The sequence below is a fragment of the Podarcis liolepis genome, assembly GCF_965112155.1.
Source record: "Podarcis liolepis genome assembly, chromosome: 3".
Classification (NCBI taxonomy): domain Eukaryota; kingdom Metazoa; phylum Chordata; class Lepidosauria; order Squamata; family Lacertidae; genus Podarcis; species Podarcis liolepis.
In genome coordinates, this window is record NC_139557.1 from 69,960,269 (window position 1) to 69,986,327 (window position 26,059).

General features: G+C 40.4%; 1 protein-coding gene across 18 annotated transcripts in view; it reads left to right on the forward strand.

The window, feature by feature from the left end:
* Positions 1-26,059, forward strand: part of ARID1B (AT-rich interaction domain 1B) — a 357,120-nt gene that overhangs the window by 71,735 nt on the left and 259,326 nt on the right. For all 18 annotated transcript variants that reach the window (XM_083496337.1, XM_083496351.1, XM_083496347.1 and 15 more), the window contains one exon: positions 10,266-10,403. In XM_083496337.1, the coding sequence (XP_083352463.1) occupies positions 10,266-10,403 (138 nt within the window). The remainder of the gene's footprint in view (positions 1-10,265; positions 10,404-26,059) is intronic.

Below are 26,059 nucleotides of genomic sequence, written 5' to 3' on the forward strand. Positions count from 1 at the left end.
TGCTGTTAAACTTCTGGCCAGAAGGGTAGCTGGGCAAGTGGTTTCCTCCAAAATAGATAGCGATTCCTACAGAACTGTTTCTCTGTTTCTTCCTTTCCTCTGTTATTTAAGAATACCAATGGACATTCTCCTGTTTTCTGCTGAGTTGTGTAAATGCTGTCATTGTAATAGGTAGTTGCTTAATTAACCATTAGTATGTGTCATTTGATTCTGTGTGTACATAATATAACTATTTCTCTCTCTCTCTCTCTCTCTCTCTCTCTCTCTCTCTCTCTCAGTAATACAGTTGTCTTCATTATGTGAATTATGACAGAACATTGCTCATTGCAGTTACTCACATTTTGTGATTCTTAGAGAAAATAAAGCATGATTAATATTCAGAGAGGCACCTGAACTGTTAAAATTAATGAAGCTGTATTGACAAACATGTATGACCAAGTCTACTGCCCAAGGGTACAAAGTTAAGGCTACGCATACAGATCTTGTGGTCAAGCACTGTGTATATGATGAAGGATGCTGAATCTTTGGACAAGGACCATAGCTCAAGGGTGGAGCATATATTTTGTATACAGAAGGTCACAGGTTCAAAATGTAGCATCTCCAGTTAGCAGGTTGTGGGAAAGATCTGCTGCCCATTAGCATAGACAATACTAGGCAAAATAGATCAACAGTCTGACCTGGTTTAGGACAACTTCCAATCTTTCTGTGTTCATACAAATTTAATAACACCTGTGGTATATGTGAGGTGCTTTGACACTGAATGAGATGGCAGCCACTGTTTGGTATATGAGAGTTCTGTTCATTTTTGGGGTGGAGAGGAGCTTGATACCTCCTGATTTCTCCAAAAGCTGATAAAGCTGGCAGTGCTTAACCATCTGTTCAGTGGAGGATATTCTTCTGCACACCTATGGCCTACAGACCAATTCTGTGTGTAAGAATCTTTAGCTGAGGGCAATGGATGAAACCTGTGTGCATTTTTTTTTAATTTCTTTTGAAAAATAAGCAATTATTTATGATAGGACATGGAAGCAATCAGAACAGTTTTGAAGACTGAGAATAAACCACAGGGAATCTTAATTGTTGCCAGGGTTGTCAGGTTGAATAAAATATGGGCACACCATATGAATGGCAGTGCCCACCAGCTGGTGGGGGGGGGCTCAAATACTTTACTGGGGCGGCTGAAGGGACCTTGGCTCCTAGGAGTTGCTTTTCCTTGTAGGGAAAATATCTAACATATGGTCTGGAAACGGTCTACGTGTGCATATATCTCCATTGACTTCCCATCACTTGACAAAGTGGCAGTGGAACATATGAAATTACTTATATACATGCAAGTCAGTGAAGGGGTGAACTGTTCCCCACCTCCTTCATAAACTGCCTTCACAAAAATAGTAACAATTAATTTTTAAAGATCTAAAAACTCTTACATGACAAATCTTTCATATGTTATGTACCTCCATAGTGGAAAAGAACACTGTATATTGTTGTTGAAATGAGCCACAGTGAAGCTTGATCTCACCCAGTTCCATTTTCTCTGGTGCAGCTTCGTGGAGGAGATCAGATGCTTTTACTTCCATTTTTCATTAACCACAGTTGAGTGTGTTATGTCTGGACCCTAAACTGTAGTTTGAGGTTGGTTTGTTTCAAACAAGACAGTTTAATTAATCACAGTTTATTGAGCCTTGGACAAATGAGAAGCTACAGTTAATATAATTTTTTACTCATGGTCGCAGAGGTGGGGGCAGCAAGTAAGCCTGAGGCATACTATGTTTTTTTCATGTCTTGACCAGCCATGGTTTATCCAGATGTCTGACTGCAACCTGACAGTAAGCTCCAAGTGTAACACTTCAGAAAGAAAGAAAACTATGAGCAAGATCTTCATAGTACAGTAGTACCTCTGGTTGCGAACTTAATTTGTTCTGGAGGTCCATTTTTAACCTGAAACCATTCTTAACCTGAGGTACCACTTTAGCTAATGGGGCCTCCCGCTGCCGCACGATTTCTGTTCTCATCCTGAGGTAAAGTTCTTAACCTGAGGTACTACTTCCGGGTTAGCGGAGTCTGTAACACGAAATGTTTGTAACCTGAGGTACCACTGTATATAATATTGGCTATTGTCATATTCTGAGGGATGTGCTGGGATTTGAAACTTCATGAAACTGTTGCCCCTGGTCTCTTAAAGCTGATAAAGGCTAGTAGGTTTGCTTTATGATTTCTGTAAGACACGGAGAGAACTTTATGTTATGGGAAGGCATACAAAAGCTTTAAATAAAGAAACAAATTTATATATTGCATGATTTGGTTGTAGAAAATGTCAGGCACAAGCTGTCCTGTATTGGCTAGGCAGAGTTCACCAGGAGTGGGGTCAGGACAAGCACAAGAGCAAAGAGGCAGTGGTCGTTGATGGCAAGGATCCATGCTGGACCGTGCCAAGTTTCAGTCTGGTCACCCAAGTTAAGGCAGTGCAATTGGTTGGATACAGATTTTACAGGACTTGGACACTTTCCTAGCAGATCACCTGTTCTCACATGTGGCACAGGTCCTGAAGACTTTCCCAGTGAAGAACATGGGATTTGGGCAGCTAGAGGGGGGCTGAGATTGGCTGATTTGGTGGTCCGGGTTGCTGTTCCCGGGTTCCTTGTTGGACAGGTTGGCTCCTTCATTACTTTTCTGCTAATCTTCAAAAGTGACCAGTAGTGGTTAGTAGTGGGGCAGTGTGACCTGTTGCTGTCATCCTGACAGCAGCATTACTACTCCTTACAGCGGTACCTCGGGTTAAGTACTTAATTCGTTCCGGAGGTCTGTTCTTAACCTGAAACTGTTCTTAACCTGAAGCACCACTTTAGCTAATGGGGCCTCCTGCTGCCGCCGCACTGCCGGAGCACGATTTCTGTTCTCATCCTGAAGCAAAGTTCTTAACCTGAGGTACTATTTCTGGGTTAGTGGAGTCTGTAACCTGAAGCGTATGTAACCTGAAGAGTATGTAACCCGAGGTACCACTGTACTAGCATGGGGCAGGATGGCGGCAAGGTCAGGACTTTGTGGGCACATAGGCACAGCCAATTCATTGAAGTTCCATGAGCTCCCTGATCCCGCTACCTTCAGGCCTCATGCCCAGATTTAGTGAGGTAACAGCATCTTTCTTTAAGTTGTCTGAATCTTTGCTCAGAACCCTAACACAGATCAGCTGGTATGGAGGTTTTCCTAGGGGGAAGTTCTTTAAGTGGTATTTTCATCCTGTGAAAATGTAATATATTTCAAGGTATCACTTCTAAAACATATTGACACTGTCTCACTGTGTTTCCGGTGTTTAGGAACACTGCATAAATTATAGGAAATGGGTAATTTGAAAGGTCTGGTATGTTGCTAATGTTGGAAGTAATAGTGATTCTAAATGATGATGATGACCTCTATAAATATTTGGAGAAATTATGTGTTAGCCAAGGCAGTGCATTCTATTCACAGAAGGAGCCATTTATGCACAGGAAATCTATATTGTACCGTAGCTTTTTAGGTGCTGGGGTGAAAGTCATCTGAAGGCCACCCTGCATTGGGAATTTTCTAATGTTTTACAATTTTTATGTGCTGTAAGCTACCCAGAGTGGCTGGGGAAACCCAGCCAGATGAGCGGGGTAAATAATAATAATAATAATAATAATAATAATAATAATAATAGTAGTAGTAGTAGTAGTAGTAGTAGTAGTTTTGTTATTGTTAAAGAGACATCTCACAAACTCCTGCAGATCTAGTTCCTTACTTGCTAGCGTTATGAAATCTCCTTTCCTTCAGTTTCATGTTTGTTTGAATGAAACTTTAGCATTTTGTTTGTTTTATAGCTTGGAATATTCCTCTTTATGCAGCTGTCTTGCTAGAAGGTACTCTGTAGACTTTATGGATCTGAGGTATTGAATGCCCTCAATGGCTCCTTTGAACGTGCTTTAAAGTGCATAATTGGGCAGTTGAGCATAAAACTACAATTATACACTTGAGTGTTAATTTTTGTGTACACTTATAAGATAGTTCAACACTGGCTATAATTGAGAATGAAACCTTTTATTTTGAGTGCAAGTGCATATTCCAAGTGCTTAGCCAATGCATGTATTAAAAAGAAGAACCACAAACAAGATGAGCAACATGCTGAATGGGGAGGGCGCTGTGCTACAGAGATGCATGGATGAAAAGAATATTTATAATTTTACCAAGTTACTAAACAAATGTAGACACTGTTTTCCCCACATATACTATGTTTATATTGCTAGTCCTCAAGTTAGATAATTTAAATTCATTAGATTGTTGCTTTGTAAGTGAACAGAGCCCCACAGTTATTTGTCACATTTTAAGAAAAGTTCAGTGTGCATTCATCTTTTGCATCAAATGCGTTTATGGTCCCCTCTGTCCCGACATTTGAATTCTGTGTGTAGAGCAATGAAGTGATTTCTGGCAAAGGGACTTGCAGGATGGAAAGAGAGTTAGGGTCAAAGAAGAGAAAGTCCTCCCACCCATCTCCAGCTTTCTACTTTCAAGCTTACAATGTGTGTTGTTTTCATATACAAACTTCCCTGTATTGTATTTGCCTACTTGGACAAATCTATTCTGGGATGGGGGCGTTTGATAAACGGAATAAAAAAATGCAATTCAAAATTTATTTTTCACAGAGTTGCCATTTGAATTACTTGTTTCGGTTCTCAGTATTTTGAAGTTTCTCAAAAATGTTAAAAGTAATCTTTGCATGCTTGTTGTGACCCTAACCAGGAAGTGTTTGTGAATAATATTTGATGCAGCACATTACCTGTTTCAATCTTAGAGAGAGCTGGCATTCTTTGCCAGATACAGTACTTCTAACATCCAACGCTAACTGGGGGAGGTGGGGGGGCTGCGTTCAGAAGGTCCCAGGTTTGATCCCAGGCATCTCCAGGTGGGGCTGGAAATGTCTGCTGCCTCAAACCCTAGAGAGCCATTGCCAATTAATGTGGAGAATACTGAGCTAGGTAGACCAATGGTCTGACTGATTATAAGGCAGCTTCCCATGTTCATAGCTGCATAGATGCCTGTACAGTGGTACCTCAGGTTAAGAACTTAATTCGTTCTGGAGGTCCGTTCTTAACCTGAAACTGTTCTTAACCTGAAGCACCACTTTAGCTAATGGGGCCTCCTGCTGCTGCCATGCCGCCAGAGCACAATTTCTTTTCTCATCCTGAAGCAAAGTTCTTAACCCGAGGTAATATTTCTGGGTTAGCGGAGTCTGTAACCTGAAGCATCTGTAACCCGAGGTACCACTGTATTACTGGAAGCAGCGGAGTTTAGTGCTGCCATATTCCTTCTCAGCTGATTGATACCTGCTGCTTCTACCATTATCTGTGTAGAAAATATCAGAAGTGCCAGATCAAGTTCCAGAACAAAATCCAAACAGGAGAATTAATAGTTTACAGTGGTACCTCGCAAGACGAATGCCTCGCAAGATGGAAAACTCGCAAAACGAAAGGGTTTTTGGTTTTTTTAGTTGCTTCGCAAGACGATTTTCCCTATGGGCTTGCTTCGCAAGATGGAAACGTCTTGCAAGTTTGTTTCCTTTTTCTTAAAACCGTTAATACAGTTGCGACTTGACTTCGAGGAGCAACTCATAGCATGCGGTGTGGTAGCCTTTTTTTGAGGTTTTTAAAGACTTTGGTGATTTTTGAAGCTTTTCCAAAACTTTTCCGACACCGTGCTTCGCAAGACGAAAAAAACCGCAAGACGAAAAAACTCGCGGAACGAATTAATTTCGTCTTGCGAGGCACCACTGTACTTCCCATCAGTAGGGGGGGGGAGTGGAAGTATGTATTAATTCCTGTATTAATTGCAAACCTTTTCCCCTCACAAAAATAGTTATAGCCTCCCAACTAAGCCTCTTAATTAAGAGTGTTTTTAAGGATTCCGTTGTAGAAAATTAAATATAAATTAGAAAACACATAAGATCATTCCTCCAGGTTCTTTGATTTTCAGAGATTTAAATCTATACCCAAATCTTATTTTGACCCAGAAAAGCATTCAGTTTCTAAGGAGAAATGTTTTTAATGTAGTAATAATAATGAAGATGCAGGTAACTTTATTAGATTCAATAAACATCTGGGAGGACTTGATAACCAATGACTGTAAGAAACTAAGGGCAATTTGTCATTCATCCTCAGGAAATGCTCTTTATTGGGCCTTAATTGCTGTTATCTGAAGAGAATAATAATATATTTATAGATTATTTTTATTGTAGTAGTACCTGTGGGGCTAGATATAGCTTTTAAAGAGAATAAATAGTCGAGTATTAGCTAGCTGCTTTATTAGATATAGTGTTATTTTTTCTGTTCACATTATTTTAAGAAAATGAAGACAGAGTACTATATAGATATTGGTCATATTAAATAAGATCCTATTAATAATAACTGTTGAAGTGAGATAGACAAATAGCTGAATAATACAGAGCTTTCAAATGTTGAAAGTATGTCACGTTCAGTATCTTGTTGCAATCCTTACAACAATATTGTAATGCAGATCACTATTATTTTATTACCTGTTCATACGGACATCCCCAGGCACTGATTCTTAGTACTGACTGTGGGATATCTGTTCTTTAAGTGCATTGGCTTTATTTTGTACACTACCTTGTTATTTTTACAACGCAAATCAGACTACATGAGGCAGATGGGGAGATGCCAGCAATATGTTCAAGCAGAGTCAAAATTCAAACTGGGAACTTCCTGATTTATAGCTCAGTCTCTTAATGCCTTCTCTAAACCACCTCTCAAGCATCTGAGCGCAACAGTTTCTAGCAGTTAAAAAAGTGCATGCAGTGGGGATAGAGAAAACAAACAAAACTATTGAAAGAGAAATAAAATTGCAGTTTATTTGCAGTTTATTTTATTTATTCATAAACTGTTAACCTCACTTCTTATTTCCATTTAGAAGCCCAGACCAGCTAAAAAAGGGGGAATAATTAGCAGTTCTAAACCCACAGAATAAAACCAAACCAGACATAAATAGCAACAGTCAGAATAACACTGAATAATCATTATTATTGTTTAATAAAAACCTGGTGGAATATATGTTCCTTTTTTTTGCCTAAGGGGCACTGGTTGAGAAGGCTCTTTACCAGTGTCACCCTTTGAGAGCGAATAGGAAGCAGAGCACCAGCCTTCTGGTCTTAATAGAACTGGAGCTACAGGTGGAATATTCCGTATGCAAGTTAATAATAATAATAATGGCATTTGCAGGGACTGCCCCCACTGCAAAGGCATTTTATCTGATTTCTTTTTTTCTTAAATGAGCCACCCACTCCCCTTTCCTTAACCATTCTATTAAACAGCTTCCCCTCCAATGGAGAGAAGGCTTCCATTTTTCATTAAGTACAATTTGTTTATGCTGTTTTAACTAAAGATTTGTAAGCCTCCTTGACCATTTTTTTAATTGCAAGACAGCGTATTTGTTAATAACTATTGATTGGTTGTCATTAATTAATTAATTTTCTGTACTGCCCTTCGCCAAAAGACCACAGGGCGGTTTACAAGATAAAAACATAAAAATACATAGCATAGTAACTAACAAAAACAACCCCACCCCCCACCCCGGTTTAAAAGGCCATAGATTGTTCAGTTAGCCAAAGGCTTGGAGAAGAGGAATGGTTTTGTCTGGTGCCTAAAGATATGTAGTGAAGATGCCAGGTTCCCGGGGAGAACGATCCACAAGCAGGGAGCCACTGCAGAAAAGGCCCATTCTTGTGTTTCCACCCTCTAGACCAGTGTTTCCCAACTGGTGTTCCGCGGCACACGAGTGTGCCGTGAGACATCGGCTGGTGTGCCGCGAGATGCCTGGAGGGAGGCGGGCGAGTCGGGCGGCGAGAGGCGGGGCGGCGGCGGCGAGGAGAGGCCGCGCCTCCTGCTGCTGCCTGGCGCTCCTCCTCGCAGCCGGCAGCGCTGCCTGGGCGCCTCCGCGCGACTCTGCCTCGCTGGGTTTGGTCTCCCAGCAGAGACGGGTCACACGCGCCCCTCCCTCCCTCCCTCAGCCTGCGCGGAGGGAGAGCCAGAGAGAGGCATCGCTCCTGCGCTCCGAGGCGGATTGAGCGCAGCTGAGAGGAGCTGCCGAGGGAAAAAACTTTCACTTTTGTGCGTCCCTCCCGGCGTGACGCTGCGCGCTGACGTCACGGGGCGGGGCTTTAATGGTGGTGTGCCGCGAGATTTTTTTTCAGTAAACAGGTGTGCCGTTGCCCAAAAACGTTTGGGAAACACTGCTCTAGACATCTTGTGGAGGAGGCACTGAAGAAGGGCCTCAGATGATGATCGCAGGGTCTAGGTTGGTTCATATGAAGAGAGTTGATTTATATATGAGAGTCTGCCGTATTGAAGGTTGCAGTTCAAAGTAACTTTACAAGCTTCAGACTATTGGGTAAAGAAAAGAGTAAACATTACTGTGTATCAGAACAATTCTTCCTGGTTGCATATCAGTTTTGGGAGGATCAAAAGTGCAGGATAGAATTAATTATATATTCTAAAGAGGAAGCTCAATTTTTAAGCTCAACTGGAATCAGCCACATTTTAAACATAGATATATTTGTGTTTGCGCACATGAACATGTATTAGGTTTATTTCCATCAGAAAAGGAAACAGTTTATAATGACATCTAGTGTTTGTGGCAGACAGTTTTTATCAATTCATGACAATGAAATCGTGTTGTGTTTTCATGGAAGGGGAGATTACATTTTCTTAGAAATGATTGACTGCTTTGTTGTAGTAGACTTATTTATTTGGCTCTCACTGTGAAGACTAGCGAACTTATTCAAAATCTCAGTACATCAAAAATATGATGACACAAAAATGAAACTGCTGTTCCACATTACAGATATCTGCAAAAATGATACTAGTATATTGTGTTTGTTGCACAGCTGAATAGTCTGCAAATACAACATTTACGTTGATTTGGCAACATTTCACATTATGTAGTTGTCATATCTTGAACATTTCATTTTGTATGTGTCTAAACAGTACTGCATATTTATGCATATTTTATTACAAATGTATCTAATAATTAAGTCATGGATTTAGTTAAATAATTCAAATGTTATAGGTCAGGGGCTGAACAACCTTTTAGGTTCACATTTCCTTGACAGAAAGTAGTCACAAACAATAGAGTGGTGGTCAGAACAAAGTGGATCAGACACTCCTCTGCCTCTGTCCTCCCTTCCACTATCTATTCTTTCTCTCCCCCAAACCTCTGTACCCTTCATTCATTCATCATCCATTTATTCTTCCTTTCTCTGTCTTCTGGCTTGGAAGTAGAGGACTGCATGTGGTTATCCAGAGGTTATTCACATGTGATAGAGGTGATTACATCTTACAAACTGTGTATATGATGAAGTTTTACCATACGCAAAAAATTTTGCAACCTATGACCAGACTTCAGGGGTAACAGTGGGTTTACTGAAACTAATATTTGCATTTATTTTAAATATAACTATTGGCCAATCTGCTATTTTTGTGGGGTGGGAAAGTGAAAACGGAACAGGGGAAGATATTGCATACTTTGCAGTAATGAAACATGCATAAGACCCTTAACTAACTATCTAACACAGAATTTGTCTTTTTGCTGCTGCCACATGTTGAATTGGTCTTTTCATTGAGTTATCCATTACAACCGAAAAATCTCCCTCATGGAAAGCCACTGACAATTGGTATCTCCTCAGCGTATATATGTGACTGGAATATACTTCTTCAGTGTGCACCATTTTACTGCATTTTTCGCTCTATAGGAACCACTTTTCCCCCTCCAAAAATGGAGGGGAAATGTGTGTGCGTCCTATGGAGCGAATGCAGGCTTTCGCTGAAGCCTGGAGAGCGAGAGCGGTCAGTGCACACTGACCCCTCTCGCTCTCCAAGCTTCAGGAAGCTATCTGCAAGCCTTCGGATAATTGATAATTGGTTGTTTGGATGTTCCAGACAGAAGAATCTGATTTTGTAAAACCATTGCTGGAGAAGAAATTGAACAGCGGGTGATTGAAATAGAGTTAAGATTGTAGTAAAGGACAGCCATGCTTTAACACTTAGAGTTAATTCTTTCTCTCTGCCTCTCCCCACTTCCTAGAATGGCTTGTTTATTTGGAAGTCACATTGAAACAGACATTCCCATCACTGTATATGGCTGTTTTAAGAATTATTTGAACTCTGTTAGGATTCTGTCAGTATAAATGGGATTAGGAGTGCACATTTCCTCAATTTATAAGAGTTTGGTTTCCCGCCCCCTAACAGATGCCTCCTCAGTATGGTCCGCAAGGTGTAAGCGGTTACTGCCAACAGCCATATTACAACCAGCAGCCACAACCTCAGCATCTGCCGTCCCAGGCCCAGTATCTGTCCCAGGCCCAACAGAGGTACCAGACACAGCAGGTAAGCCCAACTCTTGATCTCACATTGATGCATTTTCAAAATGTTATGTAAGAGATTGACATATTTGAGCTACTATTTTAATAACTTAACCCAGTTTTTCCAGCTGTCTCCATTTTAAATTGTACCATCTGATTTGCCTTGGTTTTTAGCAGGAGTAAGATATTCCAGGATTAAAATCAAGCTTCCTGGGCCTCTCTTATTTTGAGATAGGATTGGCAGCATATATTCTGTTCTTTTCTCCACCTTTCTACAAGTTATATATAGAAGGTTCATACTACTACTACTACTACTACTACTACAAACCTTGCTTAAAATGTCTGATGAAATAAAATATTCAGCAAGCATCACATATCCAGCCAGTTCTGCTGCCGCTATAGAGTTCCATAGATAGAGTTCCATAGACAAATCAACTACAACAGGGGTGGCCAATTCCCAAAGAGACTGCAATCTACTTACAGAGTTAAAAACTGGCAGTGATCTACCCCCTTTTTTGGGGTTCAGGTCACAGTTGTTGAGCTTTTTTTAAGGACGGAGGAAGTCCTATTTTGGGGGGGTGCAGGGCAAAAATGTTGAGCTTCTTTTAGGGGAGCCATTGTTTTCAGCGTCTTTGTGGGGAGCCACTGATCTACCAGTGATCTACCACAGATGTGCAGTGATCTTACGGTAGAGCATGATCTACCTGTTGGACGTGCCTGAGCTACAAGTCCTAAGCAGATGACTCTTCTCTACTTCTCACATGGTAAACATACATGAGTCACAGCTGGCAGAAATTGCTTAGGTCAGCTTGCTGTGATCCACCGGCTGAGAGCCTCTGACTGAGAACAATTTAAACAAGTGATCATGTATGTGCATTCTGTTCTGTAAAACATAGTAATTTCGGCTTTTGAAAACTTAATCTTAGCCTGTTCAAGTTGTGGAGGGGGAGCGCAATATTTACAAATTAATAGCGTATGCATTATCAGCAGCTGGAGTTGTGTGCATCACAAATTTGTGGGAGGGACTAGCATGCAAGGTGGAGTAAGATTTTTAAAGTCAGATAGCAAAAGCTGATATTATCTGAAGTATGCATATTTTAATGTATTTTAGGGTTTATTATTTAGCAGTTAAAAAGTTTATATATGGCTGACTTGACACAGTAGCATAGACACTCACATGGAACTTGTGGAAATTGAAGTATACTCCTAGGAAAGTGCTATTGAATTGCAGGTGTGTATGGAATTGCAGTCTCAACTCTGTGTTGCAGGTTAGAGGTGCTAAAATAGGAATGTTCCATCTAGCTACTATTCTGTGGTTATATCCAGTTATGCTATCCAAACCAAACATTTATTTTAATGGGTGGTAATAGGAACAAGACAGCATTTATGTGTTCATGTCCAAATAAAAAAGTGGATTTTATTTATAAAATAACTTAAGTTCAGGAGAGGTGAAAAGGTGGCTCAGAGTGCTATGCGCTTTAGGCTTACAAACAAGAAGTGTGTTGTAGTGGAGAGATTTTGTTGTTCTTAGTTCAGGTAACTATGATGGTAAGCTATATTCCAATATAGTCCCAGGAGTAACCACAGCTTAAGGACAGTCTGGAAAAAGAAGCAATCAGACAGGAAAAGTGAAACCGAAATGAATTCAGTCAGTATCCTTTTGCATTCTAGCAAAACTGAGCTGCTGAAGTTCAGGTTCCCCTAATGGTCTTGTAGAGCTTGTGTGTGTGGTGTCATTTAATTGGTAGGTGAAACGACAGACACTGTTGCAAAAATGTTTTGTTTTAAATAAGAATAGCATTAAACTTAATAAGAGAAGTCATTTCAGTGTCCTCCCTATTTTCTAAGGAAGCTACAAAGTTTTATTGTTCTTTCTTCTTAAAAGAATTTCTGTAACGTTATGGTAGGACTGCTCACCTGACCTCCATCTGGTTGTGTTGCTGGAGAGGTGGTGGGGTAAGGTGGCAGAGAGGTCAGTCCAGTGCTATCCACTACTGTGCATTTCCTACCTATTTTCAAACCCATTTTTGTAGCCATTAATTCCAGAAAGTGGGTCGTATGCTTGTGCTGTTCAATTAAAAGCTGTACCCGAATACATAGATGAGTGAATGTGAATATTCCACGTAGAGGAACAAAATGTTTTTCCCCTCTCACATTGGAGTTTCAAATATATAAAGTTTAGAGGGGAGGTTTGAACACTTGTCCAAATGGCTGAATGTGTCCAAACTTGCTAGTTTTTATATGAAAACAATTGAATGTGCATTTGTGGTTTGTTTGAATTCACCAGGGAAACATCAATAGTATACAGTATTTATTTATTACATTTATATACCACCTTTTATCTTCCAAGGATCTCAAGATCGTATACATGGAAAACACACATTTTATTTACTTAAAACACAAGATACAACCTTGGACCATACATTTCCCAATTCCCAGTTTGAAAAATTAATGGTGATTTTCAAGTTATAGCCACCACTAAGTGGCTATAAAAAGTTTTCATATTTTTTTTCATTTTGAAAATTGCAGATGTGTTCTCAGGCTTGAACTGCATGCAAAATGGTTGCCGCCTATATTGTATTCTTCATTGTTTGCATAGGCCTCATGGAATATGAAAGTTTTCAGCTGGCATTTAGAAGTTGAAACAGAAGGTGCCTGCATTAATCCTGGACCTGTGACACCAAAGGCTTGGTTTCTTGCACTTATTAAATGAGCGTTGCCAACTCGGGGAATGAACAATGACCAAAACGTTCAGCTAGCAAGTCTGTTTTCATTAAAATAATAAAAAGAGAATTGGAAGTAATAATAATAACTTCATGGTCTTATTATTCTAATTATTTGCAGATTATCTTAGAGAATTGTTGCACTATCAGGTGTTTTTCAATAATATATTTTAAAACAACAGTAACTTTCTAGACTTTCCTGAAGCAGCAACTGCATTTTCACTGTGCTGCTCAGGCTAGAATTAGGTCAGACTTGTCGCAGAGTGCATTGGGCGTTGCATGCAGTGGCCTACAATTGGAAGCTATTATAAAACTGCTTAACCTACTGCCCTTTTGATTTGATTTTTTACATATGTATAGCTGTAAGCTAAAAAGAAGAGTTCTGTTTGGCATTTGGTGGGCTGCTGCAGGACACCAAGCCTTTCTGGCTTTTAGTTGTTGTGCATAATAAAATAAATACGTTTAGACTGTAGTCTTATATACACTTACCTGAGAGTAAGCAGCATTGAACTCAGTGGAACTTACTTATGAGGATACACGTATAGTGTTTCACTGGGGGTTGGAGTTATTCTATAAAAAGGAATGCAATATTACTGTATATAAACATAGATTCCAAAGCTCAGATGGAGGCTTTTACTATATGAATACTGGTTTGCCTAAACATTTCTAAAACACATTCAGCAGCTGAAGTTACCTGTGTAGGTTACTGACTTCTGACTGCATTTCCAAACTCATTTAAGAGCAAACATAAAAAAGATAATGTATATAAAAGCAAATGTTAGAGCAACCTGACCCGTCCTCTTCTTTTCTTTCTCTTTCTTTCTTTCTTTCTTTCTTTCTTTCTTTCTTTCCCTTCTCTCTTTTCTTTTAGCAAGTTTTGATATTTAGCAAAAGACATTGAACATCTCTTGGGATTAAACAAATTCCTAATGATAATTTTCACCTTGTCAAATCACCTTTGGCTTACTTTCTTTTCAGTACTCAGCAAGTTTGGAAACTGCAGTTTAAAGGGCAGGTAACCAATTTGCATTGGGACTAGAGCACACCAGGAGGCGAGGATTCTTCACACATTTGAGTTTATAGTCATCCTGATTCAGCTAAGGAGTTCCATGTTCACTGCCATTCTTACCATATTCAAACTTCATAGATTTGGGAGCCATGCACATAAATTGGATGCACATTCAGAAACACATTCAAATGTGCAACTGAGTGTGGATGCAGTTTGTCTATGGTACATTGATTTTAGTGGAATGTGCTTTCAAGTGTACATGTCCATCCCCATGCAGCTAGTCACATAAGGTAAAGGTAAAGGGACCTCTGAACATTAGGTCCAGTCGCGGCCGACTCTGGGGTTGGGGCGCTCATCTCGCTTTATTGGCCGAGGGAGCCAACGTACAGCTTCCGGGTCATGTGGCCAGCGTGACTAAGCCACTTTTGGCGAACCAGAGCAGTGCATGGAAACGCCATTTACCTTCCCGCCAGAATGGTACCTATTTATCTATTCGCACTTTGACGTGCTTTCGAACTGCTAGGTTGGCAGGAGCAGGGACCAAGCAACAGGAGCTCACCCCGTCATGGGGATTCGAACCACCGAGCTTCTGATCAGCAAGTCCTAGGCTCTGTGGTTTAACCCACAGCGCCACCCGCGTCCCTTAGCTAGTCACATAGTTCTATGCAATTGTAGAAGCCAGGGTGGCTCTACGCGCATATATGAGCCCCAATAGTCATAGGGAGGACTTGCCCATTCACTTAAGTTTTTGGGTGGAGATTTTTACTTGCATTCCCATTGTGAATGTGAAGCTTGAAGGTTTGCGTTGGGTTGGACGCCTTTAGAATGAATTAGATGCTCAGGCTGCAGTCCTACACAATTTACCTGGAACTAAGTTCCATTGAATTCAATGGGGCTTACCTTTAAGCAGAAGTGTATAGGATTGCAACTTTAGCAGAATATGTATTGTGTATATATGATATTATGTATAAAGTGAGAATTATGAAGATTAGAGGGGAAAGCCTGTCCAGTATTTATTTCCTACATGGGTGTTTCAAGATATTTACATTGTATCTGACAGAAAATGAGGGATCCCTGGTCTTTTGATAAAATTTCCGTAATCTAGAGATACATTGCTCTTCATCGCCTTTACAGTCTGAATGCTTATTTACCACTGGAAGGCAAATAACATTGAAACTGTTACTTACTTATTTATAAAATCTTTATCAAGTTATACTTAGCAAAGGCATTCAGTTTTAAAATGCACTGAAAATATATTCAAGTGTAAGTTAATTTTTGAAAGGTAATTAAATTAAAGTTTGTAGAAATCATGTCTGTGGCTTGGGTTTGATCCAGAAAATATTTCCTTATTGTTGCTAATATAGTGTTGTTTTAAGTTTCCAACCTCTGTTTTCCAATATTTAAATCACAGAAGGTTAATTAAAACAGTTCTTTATTCTGTAACTGCTTGAGAATATTAACCTCACAAAGCCTGTGTTAAATCACTGAAGTGATAGAATTACATTTTCTTTATAAGATTTTGCTGTAAAAGCATAGACAGGGCCATTTATAGTTCAGTGTCATTAATTGCTTAGCATTTGGATATTAGCTTAGGAGTCTATTAATTAACTTGATAATAAAACTATTGGAATGAGAGCTGATAAAAAAAAAGATTTTGTTTAAAAGGAAACTACCAATGATGCCTGCATGTAAGTTATAACTAAATATTGCTCCCTTACCCTTTTCTCCATCAATAGATATCAGTGATAGGTATTTTGCCTCTTTCGTAGTGCCATTTATACTGAGGAATCTACTTTAAGTTAATTGTTGAATGAATTTGAGAGGGGAGGATAAATAGCTTGTGAGAGGTTCCTTTCTCCTCAAAGTAATTAATTCCCCCTTCATGACTTTCCTAACCCTGCCCTAATTGGCCACAAAACAAGTCTGTACAAGTATGTCACAATAGTGCTTGATACTGTTTTATGATTCTAAAGAAAACATAGTAAGTAACACTGCGCAGAGTGCATATGGCTGCCTTGTATTCAGTGGTAGTTTTATGGGAGTGGGAAGCTTGTGCATAATGGGAACTTCATTTTTTCCTACCCCCACCCAAAAGCCTCTTCCTGAAGGTTGGTGAACCCTCTGGAACAATGTTGAGTTTGACTTGGGGAGCAGCCTTGAATGATTATTATCTAGAAATGGGCAGAGGGAGTGTAATTTTGCTTTTCCCGGGACAACTGCCTGAGATGAATGGGAGTTTGAGGGTAGTCACTGTTTCCAATCCTGCTGTGACATGCCAGTGCTAGAGTGTAGCAGTGGGTGACTGCTGATCTCAGCCCCCCTCGACTTGGATGCAGTGCTAGGTTCATTCCTGCCCCCTATGCAGCTGCTGTGACAGATAATTCAGCTGTTTGGAGTGTAGTGCCATCAATATGCTGATGATAGCCAGGTCTGTTTTTCATTTTCATCAACTCAAGGAGCAGTGGTTCAATCTCTAAATCAGCCTTTCTCGACCTTGAGTCCTCAGAGGTTCTTGAACTACACTGGCCATGCTTCCTAGGAATGATGGGACTTGTAGTCCAAGTAAGGGACCCAAGGTTGAGAAAGGTTTCTCCAAATGAATCACCAGATGGCTGAGGATTAATGATTTCCACCTCTCCTGGATGGGTGTACGCTCCCCCTAAAGGGCAAGGTTTGTGGATCCCCTTACTCTTGGATTCTGTGATAATGGCTGTCTTCTTGAGCTGCTGAGCCTTACTCTTGCTCCCTAAATCTGCTGTAGAGGTTTCCGCAACCCTCTGGAGCAGAATTGAGGACAGGATATGCTATTGTGCAAACAGCACGCCTTGTCCTGATAGAACATAGTAGCTGAATACCACCCTGTGGTTTGGGGGTTCAGTTGTGCCCCCCATAATGTGGTTAGGTGCTTTCTTTTATAACTCTAGCTGTATTTTTAAACTAAAGTTTGCACATTAATTTCCATTAATAAATCTCAATACGTCTATATAAAAATATGGGGGGAAATGGTCACTGATTAATTCTTACGTGTTTGGGGCTGTACCGCTCTTTTTCTTCTAAGTGAGCAAAATTGTGAGAGAGTGCAGAATGGTTCTTGGGAGACGGTCCAGAGAGTGAAGCATCGTTTCTTGTACAAGGCCTAGTAGGGTTCACATTGGCCAGGTTTGCATGTAATGCTAAGCCAATTGTAGCTAAGCAGGAAGGAGCGTGTACTGTATGTGAATACATGCAGTTAAATTGCAGCCGCCTCGCTCCTCCCCTGCTGCCGCCAATGGTTAGTCCTGGCATTGCAACTGAACCTGGTGGCTTGTCTCGCTCCATACAAACCATGAGCTGTGGTCAAGATTTGTTACTGTCACTTGGGGTTCGTCTGAGGGAGGCAAACCGCCAGCCCTGGTTCAGATGTAACACTTAAGACACACTATAAGGCACTCACTCTTAGATCTCACTCACAGTATTGTGGAGAAGAAGCAACTTGATTGAATAAAATCATAATTATATGCTTACACTTATACATACAATTTATCCATCACTATAGTCTTTTTAACCTTTGACAGTAGATAAAAATGTATTGCTCTTGTTTAGTTTAAAACCAAAGCAGAATGTAGCAGAATGCCGTGGCGAGGCTCATTACGGGGTCCTTGCCGCGGGACCACATTCATCCAGTGCTATACCAGCTCCACTGGCTCCCAGTGGAGTACAGGGTTAGGTTTAAGGTGCTGGTTTTAACCTTTAAAGCCCTATATGGCCTAGGACCCTCGTACTTATGGGACCACCTCTCCTGGTAAGCCCTGTGGAGGACATTACGGTCTGCAAACAATAATACCTTGGAGGCCTCAAGGAGGTTAGACTGGCCTCAACCAAGGCCAAGGCCTTTTTGGCCCTGGCCCCGTCCTGGTGGAACACTCTGTTGCAAGAGACCAGGGCCCTGCGGGATTTGACATCCTTCCACGGGGCCTGCAAGACGGAGCTGTTGTGCCTGGCCTTTAGTCTGGGCCCAATCTGGGCCCCCTCTTTTTTATGGGACCCCTTTCTATGGGACCCTGTATGTAAGTTACCTCCTTGGGTCTTTTTATTGGCTCATATGGGACCAGCATGGATAGCTGGCTCTGGTGAACACTTGATGTTCCCTACCCCTATGGTTGTGATTCATGGGCTGCCATTTAATTTTATCTTGATTTTAATTTTAAGCTGTATTTTAATCAATTGTTTGATTGTGTTTTAATGTATCACATATTTGGTGTTAGCTGCCCTGAGCCTGGCCGGGGAGGGTTGGTATTATTATTGTTATTATTATTATTAAAAAACATTGAGTAGTCATTTACTTGGATATTGTCTGTTAAACTGGGATTTTGACATTGTATAATTAACCAGCCCATGCACAGCTTTCTGATTGCTTTTAGTATAATGTGGTTATTTTAACTACAGGTACAATTTTTGTAAGTCTTATGAACTCACTTCATGCCACCTTTTCTCTATAATATATAGTTAAGCAAGGAAGATGCCCCTGAGGAGAAAACAAACTGTTTCCTATGAAGTTTTTGGGTAACTAGCTTGATTAGCCTAGAGGAACCAGCTGTTCTTGGTGCTGTCTTCCCCCCCCCCCCTTTGTTCAGTAAGCTGTCTTCTGAGTTTTGGCTCTACTGTAAGCTTGGGGCACTGCTATGACCTCATTTACGTGAGCAAGCCCTGCAGTTCAGAGATATTCTTTTGCTGGTGGCAGACAGGCTGGTGGAGTATTCTGCTGTATGGAGCATTGAGACCCAAATTCTCTGCTTGCACAGCAAGAAAGCTTAAAGAAAAAGCATCCTTTAATCCTGCCACCCCCAAGAGATTGTAATTTTGTTTAGCTGCTGAACTGATTGGTAGTGCTGACTTGAATCTGTAGTACCAGCTCCGTTTCACACAGATAAGACAAAAGTGTTTCCTCAATGACTTTTAGCAATTGTGGGACTGGAAGGAAGCCAAGAGGAGTGTGTGTTATAATTTCCATACGGGAACGGACGCAGATGATACCTGCTAATCACATTTTGTATTTTGTTTGGCAACTGCATGGTAATTGAGGAAAGTCTTAAAATATTAAACTAGTATTGGAATGTCCATTTGAAATCAAACGAGCTCTTATACTACTTACAACCTGCAATTCCACATCAGACCCCTTGTTTTCAATTTTCCATTTACCTGTGTATTCATATCTGTTAAGGTTCTATAGTTAAAAGTCCTTTTTATATGGGGACACTTCTTAGCTTAAAAACAGCATTTGGGTATTGCTATCAGTGTAGAAACAAAATACGTGTATGGATAGCATGTCAGACCTGAAGGATGTAGAAAACACAACTTTTTCTCTTTAAACTATATCAAACAGAACCTTTCTCTGCTCTCTGCTAACTTGAATTTTAAGGAGGAAAGTGTATAATTTATTTTGTATTCATTTATTTGAATGTATGTATGTATGTATGTATGGTGCCCTCACACTGAATATGTATTGCAGATAATTACATATGTTTGACAAAACTTTGCCTTAGGTTGGACTAGATCCTTTCCAACAATTCTATGATTACAAGGATGAATGGTGTTAGATACTATTCAGAAAATGCTATTCAAGAGCAAGTGCCTTCTTTACTATTCACATGCTTTAAGTAGAGGAATGCACTCCGTGTTACGTATATATTTGGTTTACATACACATGTTATACAACTGTCAGACTTCAGGTTAGAAAGGCAGGTTGGAAATGGTAAAAATCAAATCTCCCAGTCTTCTTCCAAACTGAGGGTTATGCTTAGTATTATGCTGTGACCTTCAGCGTGATCTGTTTTCTTGAGAGGAAGTGGTTATTTTGTCTATGATTATGCCGAACAAAAGTGGCATATACACAAACAGTTTAGGATATATTTTTTCTGTTTAATTATTAAGTTATCTGTGAATTTAGTTTTTTCAATTGTTTGCATTTTATCTAGCTTGATTGTAATATTTGAATGTCTTGAAATAAATAACAATGAGAGGTGCACTCAACTGGTAAGGGTTGAAATTAGCCTTTGTCATGAGCACTGATTCCTTTTAAGATATAGCTTATTCTGTTTCTCTGCATAGTGTATCTCAAACAGTGAACCACAACCGTATTCGATATAAAATAATTCAAACTGTTCCTAAAAAGTTAGACTGAAAAGAAGAGTATGATACAAAAAAGTGCAAAAAAAGAAGAAAGAAAAAATGCTACAGTGTTGCATGCACTTTATCACATATGGGGGGGGGGTGTAGTTAGGTATTCCAAGAGGGGGAGACAGTAGGTTGTTGCTCCTGCCATGGCCTCAGTGTGGTTCAGCCTTCGAATAGCCAGCTGTTGTGTTTTTCCTTCAGTTTTTTTATATAGTCTCTCCTGTGGTTGCCCATTTGGTCTCGGAAGGCAGGGGCGGCTCCTCCTCCAGAAGAAAGTTCTAGGGGCTTTGTCTGTTGGCTTCTGTAGGAGACACCACCCCAGTTGTCTGCAATAAACAAAAGACACCTATTAAGAATGTGGAGAATAAGGCAAGGATGGGGAGCCTAATGCTATAGGCAGAACTAGGCAAGAACTCCACATAGCAGCAGGAAAAGGTCAGAAACAGTATTTACAGACTGAGGTGAGAGGATTTGCAGTTGCCCATCAGTATTTAGAAATGAGCTTACTGAAAAGTGCTGCTCTAATACTGAATAGAGAGAAAAGAATATTTCAATATGTTAAAAATCCAGAAAACTTCATTTAGAGCTTTTAGTACTTCTAATCTTGCCCTGTGATACAGCATTTGGTCAGTCAGCGATCATGACTTCATTTAAAAACCTCTCTGCCCTTTTAAAATTTTAAAACAGTTTTCTCCAGGCGGGTGGATGACAAATTAGATAAAGCAGACTTTCTTATCTTTTCTGCTCACATTGATTCAACATCTCCAGTGCAGTAGCTTGTAAAACTCTTTTCATTCTAATTATTATTAAATGTATTCCTTCAATTGAAATAGACTTTCCCCCTTTTTTGCCCCACTAACACCCACACCCTTTTAAAAAATGGATTGCAGTATTCTTTTTTTCTGTGGAGGGTTTTAGCTGAGGAAGCAGAAAGCAAAATGGGACCTAGGGTTTTTATTGCCAGGTATGTTTAGCACAAACACCCTTCTGATACAACTCACAAAAGCAGTTACTGATGTCTGAGAAACTATCTTTATTAGCAAGACACTCCATGTGAACAGAAGTCTAAATTATATTTGAGGATTTGTGACTTAACACCCCCGCCCCCGCAAGGACTGATGTTTTAAATGCTGTGTTGTCCCCAACACATTTTTCATGCACCATTGATACAAGGAACTTTCCTAAGTCGGGAATTTCACTCCAGGAAAACTTCCACAAGCAATTCTTGTGAAAAAAAATAGCAATGCGGGATGGACCTATATACATGTATTCTCATTAAACAGATTCAGATGATGAGTCACTCCCATGTTCTTATCTTACTTGCAAGTAGACACATGCAAAATTCTTCAACAGGGTTTGGGACATGTGTGGCATCATGTGAGGAAATGTAACGCGGGAGGCAGCTTAGATGGTGTTGTGTATAGATGGGTTTCGTTTGGCAAACAGTTAACTTGTTCACACTGGAGGAGTAATGGTATGTGTATGCTTGCTCTTTTTTCACCAACAGTTCACCCACTCAGTCACTACCCCTCCAACTGCTTTTCCCATCATGGGTTTCCACATGTGACACTCCTTTCAAAACGGTAGCCTCTGGAGACAGCTCTTCATTTTTTTCAGAAAGTTTGGGCTCTTCTAATACACACAGGGGTCTTAGTTTTGTAGTCCTAGGAACAAATTACCTCTTCAGTTTTCAGTGTTTTCTTGTTAATGCTTTTAAAGTAGAGGTTAAAAAGAAAAGGAATACATGGACACATGTATTTATAACTTTGTAGGGCTTGTTCACAACAAATGAATTGTGCTCAATGATCACAGTAAGTGACTGTAGCTTCAAATGGAAATGCTTTGATTACGTTTCAAGTGTTGGGAAAAAGTTGTTTTGTGCATTAGTACTGTATACAGTATTATGCTTCCTAGCAGTTAAGTCCTGACCTGCATTCTAGTTTTAACCCGTCTTACTGACCTCACATATTGCCATTTGGTTAAAGTGCACATAGCACATTTGAGGTTTTCCAAGACAGCAGTTCTTAAGTGTTTTATGTATCATGCAGTAGCTGTTCTCATGCTTGTTCTTTGATGAGTAACACCATTTCTTATATTATGACCACATGAGAATCTACTTGAAAGACTTCTGAATTAAAACTAAATTCTTTCCAGTTATGATCCAGATTAGGCATCGGCAAACTTGGCCCTCCAGATGTTTTGGGACTACAACTCCCATCATCCCTGACCACTGGTCCTGCTAGCTGGGGATGATGGGAGTTGGGAGTCCCAAAACATCTGGAGGGCCGAGTTTGCCTATGCCTGATCCAGATGAACTTATGCAAGCAAAGCATCTGTCAACAATTAGCCTTGATGTCCCAGTGGCAATTCAGAACTTGTGCATCTTTGTTTGCTAAGTTGTTGTTGTTGGCATCCATCTATCTTGGAAGATAATGGACTGCACCTCCAGGAGTGAAGTCAAACCACTGGAAAATTGCAGTGCCTTCTGTGGCTGCAGAGTCTGGTAACTGGTAACTGCTGCCTCCTGTGTTGTTTTTGGTGTGTTAGCAGCACTGAAGAGACCTTTCTGGGGCACAAGGCTGGGCTTTGTGTATGGATGTCCTAGGCTGCCCAGATGACAAGACCCTGATCCCGGCCTCACTTTGGTCCTTTGTGGACCAAAGGAAAGCAGAGCAAGACATTTGGCACCATCCAACCGTCTTAGGGACTCCACTCTGGGTTTACTCCTTAGCCCTTTCTTCTCCCAAAGTTTTTTCCCAAGGCAGCGGAAATTTGCTGTGTATAAGTAATAAATAGGTTCAGTATAACCAAACTCATATAAATGCATTACAGTGGTACCTTGGTTCCCGAACGGCTTAGTTGTCAAACAAATTGGCTCCCGAACGCTGCAAACACGGAAGTAAGTGTTCCGGTTTGCGAACATTTTTCAGAAGCCAAACGTCCAATGCGGCTTCTGCGGCTTCCGATTGAGTGCAGGAAGCTCCTGCAGCCAATTGGAAGCCGTGTCTTGGTTTTCAAACAGTTTCAGGAGTCGAGTAGACTCCCGGAATGGATTAAATTCGAGAACCAAGGTACCACAGTAGAAAAGAAAATAATAAATAATTATCATTAAAGCAATTGAAAGTATAAAAACTTACAGAATAAATTAAATCTAGGCAAGTAGCAAGTAACACCCCAATCCAGGTGCTATATCCAACTAAAGCATAAAATGTATAAAGTTTCACCCTTTAAAAATGCCTTTCAGAAATGTGGCATACTGTCCAGATTATGAAAATGATGTAAATGTACGTAACATGCCCTGCGAGTGTACATTTTAAGGTGGATGATTCTGGAACTACAAATTACCCAGTTTAAAGATGCAGTAAATCACTTCTTTTAACAAGACTTTTGTAATTAGTGTACCAGGTGCACATATGTTGAGGGAAATGGGTAAACAATCTCACCTGATTGTGTGGGTGATCATTTTGTATTACATAGAAAGCCTGTGAGTATGATCTTGTTTGAAAAGTATGTATTAAGCTATTCGTTCTGAAAGCCTCTTGCAAGCATTTTGAATTTCTCTTCCATTTTAAAATAATTTGATCTCCTATTTTCATATACAACTTTTGATTTTTAAACATTTTAAAACTAACTAACTCAAGCAAGAGCTATTTGGCAGTGGAACAGACTCCCTTGAGAGGCTATGGACTCTCCTTTCTTGGGGATTTTAAGCAGAAGTTGGTTGGCCACCTGTCATCGATGCTTTAGCTGATTCCTGCATTACGGGGGTCAGACTGGATGACCCTCAGGGTCCCCTTCAACTCTAGAATTGGTAAGGCACGTAATCAAAGGAACATTCTTTATATCTGTTATTATATCAGCTTCTTACAGAATTATTAAATGAATAAAGTTTTATTAAAGTAAATACTGCATATTCCTGCAGAGGGTTGATCCTCAGAGTCCCTTCCAACTCTACAATTCTATGGTTCTATGACTGTACAATTTTGTTTTGCCTTGTGGGATCTAACTGGCCACCACTCAATCAAGCCTTACTAAAAAGTTACAGTGGTACCTCGGGTTAAGTACTTAATTCATTCCGGAGGTCCATTCTTAACCTGAAACTGTTCTTAACCTAAAGCACCACGTTAGCTAATGGGGCCTTCTGCTGCCGTGCCGCCAGAGCACAATTTCTGTTCTCATCCTGAAGCAAAGTTCTTAACCTGAGGTACTATTTCTGGGTTAGCAGAGCCTGTAACCTGAAGCGTATGTAACCCAAGGTACAGTGGTGCCCCGCAAGACGAATGCCTCACAAGACGGAAAACTCGCTAGACGAAAGGGTTTTCCGTTTTTTGAGCTGCTTCGCAAGACGAATTTCCCTATGGGCTTGCTTCGCAAGACGAAAAACGAAAACATCTTGCAAGTTTGTTTCCTTTTTCTTAACACTGTTAATACAGTTGCGACTTGACTTCGAGGAGGTAGCCTTTTTTGAGGTTTTTGAAGACTTTGGTGATTTTTGAAGCTTTTCCAAAACTTATTTTAAACTTTTAAAACTTTTTTTGGGGGGGTTGGATTTTGGGTTGGGGTGTTTGGAATTCAAGGACTTGGTGTTGGGGAGGGGTTTGCAAGAATCTGGAAGGTTTTGTTTTTCCCTCCTGCATTTTTATGATTTTCTGTGACCATTGGGCCACTCTGCTGTTTTTTAAAAAAAATTCTGAATTTGAATTTCTGTGTGGTGGGTGGCTGGGGGAACAGTTGAGGAGGGGTTTGCAAGAATCTGGAAGCTTGTGTGGTTTTTTTCTGCATTTTTATGATTTTTTGTGACCATTGGGCCACTCTGCTGTTTTATAAAAAAAATCTGGATTTGAATTTCTGTGTGGTGGGCGGCTGGGGGAACAGTTGGGGAGGGGGTTCTTCAGCAAGAAGCAAAGAGTGGAAGAGGAACCTTCTTCGAGTTGTCCCCCAGAGTCTTAGAAAATGTACTGTACACTTTGTTGATTTTTAAATGTTTTTCTGTCATGTTTAGAAACTTAATTTATTGTTCCTTCAATTTTTGAAATGCTCTTTACAGTATGTGTGGCTTTAAAGAGCACTTAATAAACTCTTGTTGTACCAAATTTGGCTTTGTTTGGACTTTTTTTGACCATAGGAACGCATTAATTGAATTTCAACGCATTCCTATGGGATTTCGTGCTTCGCAAGACGAAAAATTCGCTAGACGAAAAAACTCGCGGAACGAATTAATTTCGTCTTGCGAGGTACCACTGTACGTAGATCTTCCCTGTCCTAGGAAGGTTTCTTCAGGAAAAGTTGCATGTTTGTACAGAAGCACTCCACCTCATTGAATTTATAATCACCTCCACTTTAAATTTGCTTTTCCCCTGCTCTCCCCACATGCTTTTGTACCTTTTGTTCCCCGCTGGGAAAACTGGCCTATCAACATAACTTCCTCACCCCCATGGTTCCCAAAAGTGTTCTGAAGAGGCAACTTCCTTGGATGTCATCTCTTTGGTGGCAACCCCGCTGTTGAAGGCAGCATTTGCTTTTAATCCCTTGCCCCAGAAGGCCGATGCAAGCTGATATAATCAGGAACGAAGAATCTGCTAGCTAGAAACTGCAGAGTCAGGTATGATCCACTCCCAGGAGGCCAAACCCTTATTGGGGAAGAACCCACAGGTATGGCAGAAGATGATAAATTGCACTTATTTCACCTGGGTTGATGTCTGTTCTTTTTCTTCCTTTCCCATTCACTGGGGAGGAGGCACTGGAAGTTGTTAACTGGCCTGGGCTGAATTTCAGGACAGGGTTAAATTCAATTCA